Source organism: Ailuropoda melanoleuca, chromosome 13 (genome assembly GCF_002007445.2).
Source record: "Ailuropoda melanoleuca isolate Jingjing chromosome 13, ASM200744v2, whole genome shotgun sequence".
NCBI lineage: Eukaryota > Metazoa > Chordata > Mammalia > Carnivora > Ursidae > Ailuropoda > Ailuropoda melanoleuca.
This window is the reverse complement of record NC_048230.1, coordinates 79,784,811-79,798,997: the sequence shown is the minus strand read 5'-3', so window position 1 is coordinate 79,798,997 and position 14,187 is coordinate 79,784,811. Positions and strand designations below refer to the sequence as shown.

General features: G+C 42.6%; 1 protein-coding gene across 2 annotated transcripts in view; it reads left to right on the top strand.

Moving 5' to 3' along the window:
- PAK5 (p21 (RAC1) activated kinase 5) overlaps positions 1 to 14,187 on the top strand; it is a 292,039-nt gene that overhangs the window by 190,391 nt on the left and 87,461 nt on the right. For both annotated transcript variants that reach the window (XM_034641340.1, XM_034641341.1), the window contains one exon: positions 1,964 to 2,176. In XM_034641340.1, coding sequence (XP_034497231.1) covers positions 1,973 to 2,176 — 204 coding nt within the window. In that variant the 5' untranslated portion in view covers positions 1,964 to 1,972. The remainder of the gene's footprint in view (positions 1 to 1,963; positions 2,177 to 14,187) is intronic.

The following is a 14,187-nucleotide window of genomic DNA, read 5'->3' as shown; positions in this document are numbered from 1 at the left end:
TCCTAGTTCTTATGTTCCATAGATGAGAGAAATCATATGATAATTGTCTTTCTCTGCTTGACTTATTTCACTTAGCATTATCTCCTCCAGTGCCGTCCATGTTGCAGCAAATGTTGAGAATTCGTTCTTTCTGATAGCTGAGTAATATTCCATTGTATATATGGACCACAGCTTCTTAATCCAGTCATCTGTTGAAGGGCATCTCGGCTCCTTCCATGATTTGGCTATTGTGGACAATGCAGCTATGAACATTGGGGTGCATATGGCCCTTCTCTTTACTACGTCTGTATCTTTGGGGTAAACACCCAGTAGTGCAATGGCTGGGTCATAGGGTAGTTCAATTTTTAACTTTTTAAGGGACCTCCACACTGTTTTCCATAGTGGCTGTACCAACTTGCATTCCCACCAACAACGTAGGAGGGATCCCCTTTCTCCACATCCTCTCCAACAATTGTTGAAAAGAGGAAACACATTTTAATGAAAGTTGAAGGCAAGGGAGAGAGAGGGTCAGGAGGAGGGGGAGAGCAAGGGAAGATGTTAACATCTGTGGAGCTCTTACCCCAGGCGGTAGTCACTGAATAAATGTACTGTGCTTGTGATTTTAGTCCATCAGCAAATATTTCTTGAGCCCTACTATATGCCAGGCACTGGCACCCTGCAGTGAACAAGCCAATAGTATCCCTTCCCTGGTAGATCTTCTATTCTAATTGGGAAAACCAGACACCAGACACACCATTACACCTAATTAATTGACAGCAAGTGGATACAAGCTGTAAAGAATACGTACCTGGAGCTGTACGAGTGTATAACCCACCTAAGGGCTGAGATAAGGCTTCCCCAACAAAGCAGCATTGAAGCCAGACCGTCATCTTTTATATAAAGTGTCTGCAGCAGTGTTTTCAGAATTCCCCAAATGATCATGATTGCCCTATTCACAATAAACTGAGAGATGGAAAAGCAATTACACCCAAGATCATAGTGAATAGGTGAATCAGCCTGGCATTCAAACCCAGGACGTCTTATATATTTTCAACACTATAAAGCACACAGTGACTATTTCGCAGGTATCCTGGAAGTATCCTGGTCACAGGATATGTTTCAATTAGATCAGCTACATGGTTTCAAACAGGCAAAATACATTATACAATGTTCTAAATATAATATACAGTGGGAAGTGGTCTTCCTCCCTGCCTTGTCCCCCAGGCTCCCTTCTCTCCTTCTCTGCAGGTAATGCCACTCAAGTTTCTTGTATGTTTGTTCAGAGATCTATTTAATATTTGCGGCACTTACTTTGTGCCAGGTGCTTTTCAGAGTGTTTTACAAATGCTTGCTTGTTTAATCCTCATAAGAATCGTATAGGGTGAATGTGATTATTAACCCCATTTTTTCATATATACCCTTATTTGTCCAAAGGTTTAGATTTTAAGTGCACGCCAAACTTTAAGATGTTCCTCCCTGTGTGCTTGTCAGCTTTTGCTTTGCTAATACCACATAACAAGGTCGCAGTCTTAGTGGCTTAATTATAAACATTGCTTTCTTACTCATGAGTCACCTGTGGTTCAGCTGCGCGTGGATCCAGACTGGAGGTTGGATTTGGGTTTGCTTCATGCATATCTCCTTCCAGGATCCAGGCTGAGGGAGTATCTTCCACAAGGCACATCTTCTTGCCAGGTGGCAGAAGAACATGGAAGAAAGTGGGAACACACAGTGCCTTCAAAACCCTCCACATGGCCAAATACAAAATCAGTGGGGCAGGGAACTATATTCCACACGGCAAGGGCAAGGAGAAAACAGATTAGGAATGAAATAACTAATCTCCACACCGTGAAAATCCAACTTTCATCTTTTGCAGCTGAGACATAGAGGAATAATTGAAAAGCCAGAACTGCGGATGAGTAATTTTCCTATCGTCTTCTGCTGGTGAGATCTAAACAGCAATCTCTTTTCTGTTTGCATTTCCCAGGTTTGCATCATGTTTGGAAAGAAAAAGAAAAAGATTGAAATATCTGGCCCCTCCAACTTCGAACACAGGGTGCACACTGGGTTTGATCCACAAGAACAGAAGTTTACGGGCCTCCCTCAGCAATGGTACAGCCTGTTAGCAGACACGGCCAACAGGCCGAAGCCCATGGTAGACCCTTCCTGCATCACACCCATCCAGCTGGCGCCCATGAAGGTATGGCGGGGATTCTGTCTTTAAGTTGGCTCAAGAGGCATGTTCTCATTTGATGCAGTGCACCATCTTTACAGGCAAGCTAGAAAAATGCCTAAATCATGCACTTGTTTTTAAATATCCGCTGATGATCCACACATATTCTTCAATGATTATAATGTTCATCACTTATTGTAAATTGCAGCACGTGAAAAAGAACCTCAGCTCTCAGATGTGAGTTTTTTTTTTAAATCAAACACATAAAATGCAATCACAAAATAGAGAAGTCCTATTTCTACTTTAAAATGCTCTTTGCTAGTCTTCATACTGAAGAATATTATTTACCCCCTCTGGTAAGTGTTGACAGTAACCTCCGATTAAATAGGCAACCTTTAGGTGTTTTGCATTTGCCCTCAGAATGTTTAAACTTGTATATAAAACTTAGTACTAAGAGATTTTAACAATAATGAATCATATGTATTTATATTCACATGCACATATGCATATATATCCACACATATATGCATGTTTTATACATAATCATATTTAAATACATATATATTCATATTTGTCTCCACGGTCTAGCTATTTCAAATAAAACGAGTCACTTGAGTCCTAGACTAGGATATAATTTACCTTAAAGAAATGGCTAGTAGATTTTTGGCAAGGGATGTTCATGAAAATAATTTCCTCAAAGCAGAAATTAGTCTCAGTAAATTTCAGATATGTCGAGTGACTACAGAGAAAATCCAGTCATTGCTGTTTCCTTATGCGTCTCAGAAGGATAAGAATTCTGTAGACCACCAAGCAATTGCCCAAAAGCTCCCTATGGGAGTTAAACGTCATTGAAGTTTATGGTCCTGTTAAATCTAATACATTAGATTCTATTCTGTGTCTCTTGCTCATCGTATTAGCAGACATCAGAGCTTTGAATACCTTCTTCTGTGTAAACATGAATATTGAATACATTGTATTTAAGTGTTTAGGCAAAACAGAAGTGGTTGCATTTTAGAGGATGCAAAGAAGCAGCCTAGCTGCTAAGTTACCAGAAATTCTTATAACACCGGAGCTGAGTAAATTAGAATTGTGATTCCATCATTCCTGCATGGTCTTGGTCATTCTGTTCTGGTTTTGTGTTGTTTTCTCTTCTGGTCTTGAAACAGGTTGGTCTGTGCAACTCAAAGATAAATACAGAGTCTTCTAATTGTGCATTTTGTGAATGTGATTTTCTGATAAGATTTTGAAACTTTTCAGGCCAGCTAAAATGTAAAAATCTCAAAAGATGGATATCTGAGAAGATACGTCTTTAGGGACAAAAAGGAACCTCCCATTTAAAGAAGGAGGTTTAATAGATATTTAATAGAAACTGACCAATCAACCAACTCTACTAGTTGATATTAGGTAGTATCTTTTTATCGATTAGGATTTTCTCCCTAAGAGAAGGCTAATGCTTCACTAATGACTAAATAACAGGGTGGGCCATATCTAATAAGAAGTTGGGATTAGAAAGAATTTGCTTTTTATTTATTTTTATTTTTTCTCATATCCCAAGTTTTTATAAAACTCAGACAGTGGAATGTGCATCATGCCCAGAACAGTTCTCTGCCATCGATCCTCACGGTGAGGGAAAAATCCCCAGGTGAAACACAACTACTGATGAGGAATATTCCAGAAAGGAGGAGAGTCTTAATGTAACTTCAGAGCTGAAGGCCCAGGACATGTGCTGTCTTATTAGAGAGTGTGTTTCTTATTGGGAAAGGAGAGAGTATCATTTATTCGCCATGGTTTTTCATTCGTCTGAGTCCTAGCAGGTCCAGGCTGGCAATGAAGGAAGACGCTCCTATCTCAGTGATAATCCACCATGCTTGGTGGATGTAGGACTTCACAGGACTTCTAGTTCATTTCTTCCATCTCTCAGATGAGCTGGCCCATTATCCTCTCTGACAGAATTTGTCAGCCCCACTGAGAGTCGGAGCAAGGTTTCCTAACTGCTGAGCTCCTGAGTCCCCAGGATTCTCTTACTCACTCTATGGGCATTCTTGCCCTGAAGCCCCATGAGTGAGCCTTCAATCTGTAGGAAATGAAAATATTTGTTATAGACAATTACATGCAAACTGCAAGAGGACTGGAAAACACAACTCCAGCATAGACCCAGGCCTGAATTTTGCAAATGGGACCTCAGGCTCAGTTTTTACTATGAGAAAGAAAATAAATACAGATGGGGAGTGACGAAACAGTAGTCAGCTAGGCTGAATTTCCCCCCAGGAAGAGTAGAGTTAATCAAACGCTTTTAACTGAAAGACGCCACTAAATCCATACCTGATATCCTCGCCAGCTCCTTTAGATTGATCCTCTCCCCCAGATCCTCTGAGTGCAGTTATCGCTGTTGGACCATATTGGTGGTCCGAGAGAGTCCTGCTGACTCCACCAGCCGCTCTAGAATAAGGAAAATAAAAGGCTCAAGGGGCCAACGTATGCCATGTGGTTTGGATGATCCCACTTTCTGGAAATGCCTTCTCTGGAGAAATCTTTCCTATTTTTAACATATTATTAATCACTCAGAATCTATTTCAGAAGTCCGAACAATCCTTGAAAGAAGAAGCTATGGAGGAATTGACAGAAAGGAGTGAAAGGAGTTATGCAGATTTAAAGCCATTTTGGCAAAGTTACTTAAGTAGAAGCAATTCTAATTTGTTCAAGTTGTCCTTTAAAGAGGAGAAAGAGAAATAAGAGATCGCGACGTGAAAGCAGTCAATGGAGCGCGTAGCGCCTTGCGTTGTGACAAAGCGCCGGTTCCTGGGTATCCGTCAGTAAGCTCAGGCAGGCTGGTTCTGAATGGAAATTCACCATTGCAATGACCTCTTCTCTGATAAGAGTTTTCAGCTGTTCCAATTCAGAACCTTCTTTAAATTGCTTGTCCCCCTTGCCAGGACACCCTTCTTCTATATAGATTTATTGAGGTCAGTGTTTCTCCAACTGTAGTCTGTCATAGTCACCTGGAGGGCTTGGGCCCATCCCCAGAGTTTCTGATTCAGCAGGCCTGAGATGGGGGTCAGGATTTTTCATTTCTAATAAGTTTTCAGGTGATGCTGATGCTGCTGGCCTGGAAACCGCACTTTGAGATCTTTGATTTAGGTAATTATAAAGGAATGTATCTGTATAAGGTATAATCAATACAAGTTTATGCTGGCCAGGATTTCCAAATGCTCAGAAATGTAACCAGAAGCCACAGGTTAGCTCAGATTTGTGTCAGAAGTTAAAGTGCATATACTCAAGCCAAAGGCACATAGTCAAACTGAGAAAATCTGAACCCCCAGAGATGGTGGTTAGGGGAGGTTTTGGGGAAGATCTCTTTAAAGCATTAGGCAAGTACCTTCTAGAAAATCCTTTTTCTGTCCCACACCACTTTGTCCACAGAACATCGTAACCAATATCACCAAACTTACTTCTAAATTAGATGCATTTCTATAGATGGCAGGCTGAATGGTCACATTGTTCTTGCCCCTTGGTTCCCAAACTTGGGCTTTCATCAGAATCTCCTGAGCCGTTTGTTAGAGCCCAGATTTCCCAGCCCCAGCCTAGAGATTCAGCGTCAGTAGATCTGGGGTGGGCCTGGTGATTGACGTGTTTAAAAGCCCTCAGATGCCGCTGGTGAGTGGGGGACACATTTTAAGAACCACTGTTTTAGGTGGACTGAAGTTAGAACTTCTTTGTAGCAGCCTAGAAATCATTTGAAAGATGCTAAAAATAGAGGATAATATTAAAAAGCCTTTGTAGAACATAAGAACTAGGAGGATCGGTAGGGGAAGAAAGGGATAAAGAAAAGGGGGGTAATCAGAGGGGGGAATGAAACGAGAGACTATGGACTGTGAGAGGCAAACTGAGGACTTCAGAGGGGAGGGGGTGGGGGAAGGGGATAGCCTGGTGATGGGTAGTAGGGAGGGCACGTATTGCATGGTGCACTGGGTGTTATACGCANACAAACCATGAGAGACTCTGGACTCTGGGAAACGAACTGAGGGTTACAGAAGGGAGGGGGGTGGGGGGATGGGGTGACTGGGTATTAAGGAGGGCATGTGTTGGGTTGAGCACTGGGTGTTATACACAATAATAAATTGTTGGAACACTACAACAAAAANTGTTGGAACACTACAAAAAAAAAAAAGCCTTTGTAGCTTCTTCCTAAAGTGAATAGATAGCATATTTTAATATTTGCTTCATATTTGTTTTTCAGAAAGTTTCAAATAGAGCTATAGAAATAACAGTATTATTTGGCATATTGAAACTTTATTAAATGGTGTCATCCTATATATAATATTCTCCAACTTGCTTTTTTGCTTAACATTGTTTTGAGATAAATCATATTGATATGTAGAAAATGAGTTTATTTAGAAATTAAAGGGTTGTTTTTGTTTTGCTTTACGATTTATCAGTTTCTCTGCTAAGGGATATTGGCAAGTATTTGCTATTTATGAGTAATATTGTCATGAACATCCATGTTCATGTCTCCTTGGGCACAAGGTGAGAAGTTTTCTTGTAGCAGTTCTCAGAGCGTGGTCTGAGCCCCTCTCTTTGAGGGAGTCTGCGTGATCAAACCTATTTTCATAATACCAAGGGGTCATTCGTATTTTCCGCTCTCACTCTCACCCCAGTGCACAATGGGGTTTCATAGAAGCTACATGATGTGTCTTGATGTCGTTGGCCTGATACCTAATGGGGCGTGTGCTTTGTATTCTTAGGTTTTAAATGTTTCTCAGTTTTAATGTCAAATACAGTAAGTGTTGAGAGATAAAACATAAACTGAAGTATTTCAGAGTCTGTCCTCAATAATTGTAAGAGGTTCTTGAGACCAAAAAGTCGAGAACCGCTGTGTTTGGGCCGACATGAGATTTTATTATACGTGGCTTCTACACCTTGCTCCTCACGCTCTACCGATGGTTTTGGGGTGCGGTTTTGGGGGATTTTTTTGAAAATAGTGATTTCTGTCTTCTCTAGCTGGCTGATAATCTTCTAGTCCCTCCACCTGTCTCAGAGATTATTGAATGTAATATTCCATCCCTTTCAGCATCACAGAATATAATTTGCCTAAACCAAGAGTTTCGACATCATTGAAAATCCCTACGTCCTTGCTCACCATTCCCTTCTCTAATTTATCTTTCAAACCCTTTCTGACAGTCTTTTTATCTTTTTTTTTTAAGATTTTATTTTTATTTATTCGACAGAGATAGAGACAGCCAGCGAGAGAGGGAACACAAGCAGGGGGAGTGGGAGAGGAAGAAGCAGGCTCATAGCGGAGGANGAAGAAGCAGCCTCATAGCGGAGGAGCCTGATGGTGGGGCTCGATCCCACAACGCCGGGATCACACCCTGAGCCGAAGGCAGACGCTTAACCGCTGTGCCACCCAGGTGCCCCAGTCTTTTTATCTTTTTAAGGTTGAAGATGCACAGAGAATACCAGAGCAAAACCAGCTCTGCCTGGGTTTGCTTCGTCTTTGTCATCTTTGGTATTTTCTCGTCTTCTAAAGCGAGGTTCTCCTTCCTCCTCCCCCCCCCGCCCCCGCCCTTGGCCATCACGTCAAAAACCACCCTACTCTCAGAAACAGGGAAAATCAAAAGCAGGAAATGCTCAGGTCTGGCCACCCTGTCCTTGAGGGTTTGTGCTGCCATTTCGCATTCTCCCCCTTCAGAGCTTATGTAGAAAGCTCATCACAGAATGCTTCCATCCTAATTACTCTCTAGTTCTCCACCCCCTCTCTCTTATGATTCACAATTTTGCATTCAGGTTTTATGTCTTCAGAGCCACGTCATTCTTCGTTTAGTTCTGTTTCCATGGGATTCATCATTTCCTTGAAAAGTTTTGCCATCAACTTCCTTGAAACACAAGGCAATTCTCTGACATTTTCTGGCATTTATTTCCTTTTGACCTAACGGAACAGTGTCTCCCAAGGATTCTTCTCATTTCCACCTCACTGAGGGGCTCTTCCTCGCTGGTCAGAATTAAGTCTGGAGGGATCATTTCTTTTAGTGCCGCCTCCGCCTCTGAGAGTTGTCACCACGGGGTTTGACGTGGGCATCAGATGGTTGTCATGCTCTTAGCGGAATGACACTCGCAGCAGCTGTGAGAGCTGAAGGCTGCCCCTTCATGACATCTGGGGCCCCCATGCCTGTTTCATGTCTTATAACCTGAAAGCCTCCGACATCATCAGCTGCACCAAACAGCTTCTACCCTTTTATTTTCTTCCCGCTGTTTTCCACCAAGTGCCCTGTTAAAGCTGATGGAGTCCCCCATAATTTTCTTCTTAAGGCTGTATGGCAGTATGTCTTCCTCCTTTTAGGTCTGTTCCTACTAAAATATACTACTGAACATAGAAGCACCTTCCTTACAACCAGAAATCCAAAGCCCGGATGCTCGCCTAGCTGGGCACTTAGGATTGGAAAGAGGAGGGAGGGTCCAGGGAGTCAGACACTGGAATGGAGGCCTAAGATCTGCCAGTTCTGGGTGTCTTTAGATAAGGGGCCTACCTACTTCTTTGAACAGATGTCTCCCTATCCATAAAATGAGGATAAATTTATATGGCCAGATCCAAATTGTCTAGGTGCTTTGGTGTTTGGAGAAGAATACATTCTGCTGTTTGTACTTTAGTTTAATAATGTGATAAAATTACAGTTCTGGTAAGCAGTTTTTTAGAAAAATATCCCTTCCTATTGAATTAATCCTATCAATCAAATTATAGATTTAGATATTCATCAAAATCTCCTAAGCATTTCAAGAAAATTAAGTTTTCTTGGCTGTTTCAACCATAAACACTTTTTAAAAAAAGAGTGAATACACGTAAACAAACAAAAACAGTAAATAAAGTAAGATAAAAACAAGGAGGCAAACCATAAGAGAGTCTTAACTACAGGAAATAAACTGAGGGTTGCTGGAGGGGAGGTAGGTGGGAGATGGGTAAATGGGTGATGGGCGTTAAGGAGGGCACTTGTGTTGAGCGCTCGGTGTTATATGCAGGGGATGAATCACTAAATTTTACCCCTGAAACTAGTGCTACACTACATGTTAACTAACTTGAATTTAAATAGAATCTCAAAAGAGAAAAAAAGACAAAATATCATAAGGTCATGAAATGTATTGTTACATCAACACTTAGCCTCCTATAAAAATATCGATAATGTCATTGTTAAGAATGTACCCAGGGTTTCCAACCTTTGTTTATTAACTCAGAGCCCATTCTGAGATTTGTATCTTTAAAACCCACAGGATGCAGAAAATTTTACATTAATTTCGCTCATTCTTTTATTGAATGCTCACTCTGTACGGGGCATTGTTCTGGGTAAAGGATTGCCTATGTGAATAAGAAGCGACAGGTGCCTGTTCCGGGGAGCTTGAGTTCTCCTAGGAAGCAGATTATGGTCATTTAAATAAGTAAACCACACAGCTTCGGTAGCAGTAAATGTGATGAAGAATATCAAACATAATAATATAAAGGAACTCAGGGTGTGGGGAAGTTATTTGGAGTCCTTGAGTAGAGTCCCTCTGGGAAGGGGACAAGAGAACCAGGAGAAGCCCAGGGGGATAGAAATTCACAGATGGAATGAAAAACCAGTGCAAAGGTCTTGTGGTGAGAACAAACATGGAGACTTTAAAGGACAAACAGATCCCCGTGGGGCTGGAGCATAGTGGTTCGGGAAGAGGAGTAGGAGATGTGGTCAGGTAGATTAGAGGGTCTGGATGGTGTTGGGGCTTTTGGAAACCACAATCAGGAGTTTGCCATTGGTTAAACCCCTGTGCATGAGGGACTCCAGTGTCAGATCAAGAAATTGTTCTATTATGAAATGAATTGATTCATTTAAAAATCAGATTCATTTAAAAGTCAGGTACCTGGGTGGCTCAGTTGGTTAAGCATCTACCTTCAGCTCGGGCCATGATCCCAGAGGCCTGGGATCGAGCCCCACGTCAGGCTCTCTGCTCAGCAGGGAGCCTGCTTCTCCGTCTCCCTCTGCCTGCCGCTTCCCCTGCTTGTGCGTGCACTCTCTCTCTCTGTCAAATGGATAAATCTTTAAAAAAAAATGAAAGATCCAGTTTAAAGTGTGCCAACTATATTGATTTGATATGCCATCTGGCATCTTTTAGGAACATTTTTAGTTAAATGGGTAGGAAGAATTGAGATTCAAGAGTCCTTCTGACTGTATGATTTTGATAAACCTTCTTATGAAAGAAATAGTGTGTTTGTTCTAAAGACTTAATTTTTTTGAAAAGGAAAATGTAATCATAAAATGAAATCTCTTTGGCAGATTACCTGTATTTTAAAGCCTTTCCTCAAAACCACCACCTGCAAAACCTCACATCACTGTTTGTTGACTGAAACCAAGGTATTCACTAGGAGAATGGGTTGTTAATCCTTTGCTGAAGCTATCACTAATATTTCCACGCTTGCAAAACCAGCGAGGACAACAATTCTTTCGTTGCCTATTACATCCTGGAATTCCTCCTTCCGTTTTTGGTTTGCCTTCTCAACCATCCCACAGCCACAGAGACTGTGGGGAAAAAAAAAATCACAGTGGCCTTAAATTCTCTCACTTGCCTAAAGTCAGGGTATTTGGGCATGATGTAGTCTTTGTTCCAAAGGAGTAAACAAAGCCAAGACCAAATCTAGATGTATTAGATACCTTCATTTCTATGATCCAGTCATATCCGGAAGCTTCTGAAAGCAGTTTTCCCTTGTATCGATGAAGTTAGTATTTGATGTGTCCCATGCCTGCCCCCCAACCACGTGCACGTGCATGCACACACATCCCTCCGAAAGTTAAAAAAGTAAAAATCATCATCGACCACTTGTAAGTACCATCTTTCTTCTTTTACTGCAGTGTTTTACTTAAACTACCTTAATATTTCCTTTCGAAGGTAGAGCAGCTTAAACTTAGATGGCCTAGCTGTTACTCCAAGAGCAGCAAAGGCTGATACGTTCAGGGGAGAGGCATCCATCATAGGAAAGTGATCAGTGCGGTTACTCACTCCTTCTTCCCTTTCGAGGAGGGAGGATATTAGCGTCAACCTCTTCCAGGCCTCCAGGTTGTTCATCTCAATACTCAGGCAGTTCTGTAACCACATATGAGAGGATCCCACACCTGTGACTCATGGAAACAAGCCCCAACTAGCTGGACTTTCCTAGTCCACGATTCTGGAACTTGGGAGAGGGAATCTAGGCTTCCAGTTAGGATTGAACCACTAAGACCTCATGAAAGAATGGTCACAGTCATTCCCTCTCAAGAGTTGAGTATCTGCAGTCACCCTCAAGACCAAGGTAGACATAAGTAGAATGTACCATGTATCAAGTAATTGGCAGTAGTGGGTTGTATTGGAAAGTAATAGATGGCTTGGTCTATTTCTGAATGACTTCTGCCTTTGCCAGCATCCCTACAGTGGCTGTGGTCTCCTCTGACTCCAGAGTGAAGGTTGAGCAGCTCCCACACAGTGACAGGATGCTGGTGGGGGTTCTGGGTCCACTTCATTATGATTGTTTGACCAGGGCTAGTGGCAGAGCAGATGCTGGTGTGAGGCAAGGCAGGCATCAGAACTCTAGTAGTCTGTGGATTTTGCAGATATATCCTAGGAAACAGGCCTGACCTGGTACTAAACACTGGAGATGTTTGTACAGAGTACAAAATCTTTAATATTTTGTGGTGGTCTCATAATAACCATGGAATAGTTTGAATCCAGTTGTGCAGGTGAAGAAACCAGTTGTATAGATGAAGAAACTCATGCTCTACTCCACGTGGGTGCCAAGACCCATCTTTGTTATCAGGCAAATTTATGGGTGGTTGATGGGTGAAGCCTCCTGGTTTGGGAGTCCTGAGTTGAAAAGGTTTAGGGGGAAAGAGAAAGAGAGGGCCAAGACTGTAGGCTGGGATGGGTGGGACATTGTCTTGCCTGGATGAAAGGAATTGGGGAGAGTCTGGATTCAGGGGCCGATTTGACAGGGCTAGAGATCATGGGAAGACAAGAAGGCCTGGGGGAAGCATCAGGGAGACCTGAGGGATGGGGGGCTCCAAACCCTTCAAGTCCCTTCTGAAGTGTTAGAGAGTCCCACACACATGGAGTGTGAGAGGTGAGCATTTCTTTCTCCTTCATCTCAGAAGCCAGAATGGGGGTGTTAATGTGAAGATGCTGAGTTCATTCCTAAAACCAATACTCTAGAATTTAGGCCAAAGTTTTAGACTCCCCGAGAGTTGGGGGAGAATTACCTCTTCCTTGGAGAGTACCGCAGTTGATCATTTGTTGAAATCCACCCAATTTCTAAGTTGAATGCAAATCTAATGTCAGAGATGTGCATTTGGTCAGTTGCATTTGGTTGCCCCATACTCCCATAGCCTCTCTTTCCTCCTCCTCTGCCCTTCTTTCCTAACAGGTTAATGATTACTTTGTATACCCCTCACCTCCAAAGTATTTGCTTTTGATAAGAGGACCATAGGAAAAAGACCATCATTCCAAGGAGAGAACCTTATATTGTAGTATCAGACAGGTGAGTAGAGTAGTGAGCCAGAGAAATTTTCTAGTTTGCTTCAAATGGCACATGAAAGGTTGTTTGGCAAAACAAAACCAAAACCAAAAATAAAACACCATAATCAGAGATGTCAGTGATCAGTCATGGCTCTGATCAAGCACGGCCTGTGTTGCAGAAGAGCTTCACATAGACCATCTGTGGTGGACTGAGTTATTAAACTCAGTTCTTCATTCCTCTCGCCACAGCCTCATGAAGGATGGACTTCCCCATGCCTTGAGTTTGCATTTGCCCATGTGACATGCTTTGGCCTATCGGGGAATGTGAACAAAGGCTCGAAAGTACACCTGAGCTTTGCCTTTGTGCTTTTGCCATCGTGGTAAGAAGAACATGCCTTGGGGTAGCTGGGGGAATCTGGAAGAGTTAGCAGCTCAGGGAGCAGAATCACCCTGGCCCACTTGCATCTCTATAGCTTGAAGCAGCTGCTCCAGCCCCAGGCACACTGTGTGATGCTAAGTGTGGAGTGGTTTGTTACACAGCATTATTGGATGACTGACTTAAAACACTGTCTCCTGTAGCCTTCATCTCAACTTTTCAAATGGGTGCTATTGACTCTTGTAGGGGAGGAAAGCAAGGCTCATCAAGGCCGAAGAACTTGCTGGAGGTCTCCCAGCTAGCAACTGAAAGAGGCCCAGCTTCAAAACCCAAACCTGTCTGACTCAAAACCCACGCTGTAACCACCACACCACCCTGCCTCCTAATGACCACAGTGTGTCCGGGCATGAACAGGTGTTGCATGCATAAATGACACTAAGTCAAAAAGTTACTTCCTTCTTCCCTAGTCCTGCCCTTTCATCTAACAGGTGATGCCGCTGAGACCCATGTAGGTAAAGTGATTTTTCCCAAGGTCACAGGGCAGTTTAGTGCTAGATGTCAGATAGTGTCTCTGAGTAAAAGGGGTGCTTCTGATTCAAGCATTTACAAAGCATAGCTGTAGCCCACAAACTAGCACTCCCTCGAGAATCTGAAAGGCTGTCATTTAAATGCCTTCTCCTTGTGATTTCTCATTACTGCCACAAGATTTTACTTTCTAGTTGCGGAGCGCTCCGTGCCCTTTGCAGCGTCTTTTACTTTGCATGTAATCCACGGGTCTTCTCACATGAATTAGGCAGGATGTTTAAACAGGACATGTCCATGCAAGTGTGCACCAAGGAGCAAATGAGTACGCATCCAGATGTGTGCCGTTCACTCTCTCTCCAGGGCAGCCTTGCTGCTCCGTGGGCTGATCATGTCTGAGGTCAAACCATGAACCCTCTGACCACAAGCCTCTCTCCAAACTTGTGTTGGTTTCCCACTGAGTGACCTACTCTCCACTCCTGACAGCTGAACTCATCAAATGAGGGTGGTTGTGCTTTGATAACTGGAAAATTCTATATAAAGGGAGATGATATTCTCAGGAATGCCTTACTTGCCCCAGCTCTTCTCTCCTGGCAGAGGTGACCTAACTGAAAATAGTCCTTCTAAATCAAAAGAAAAA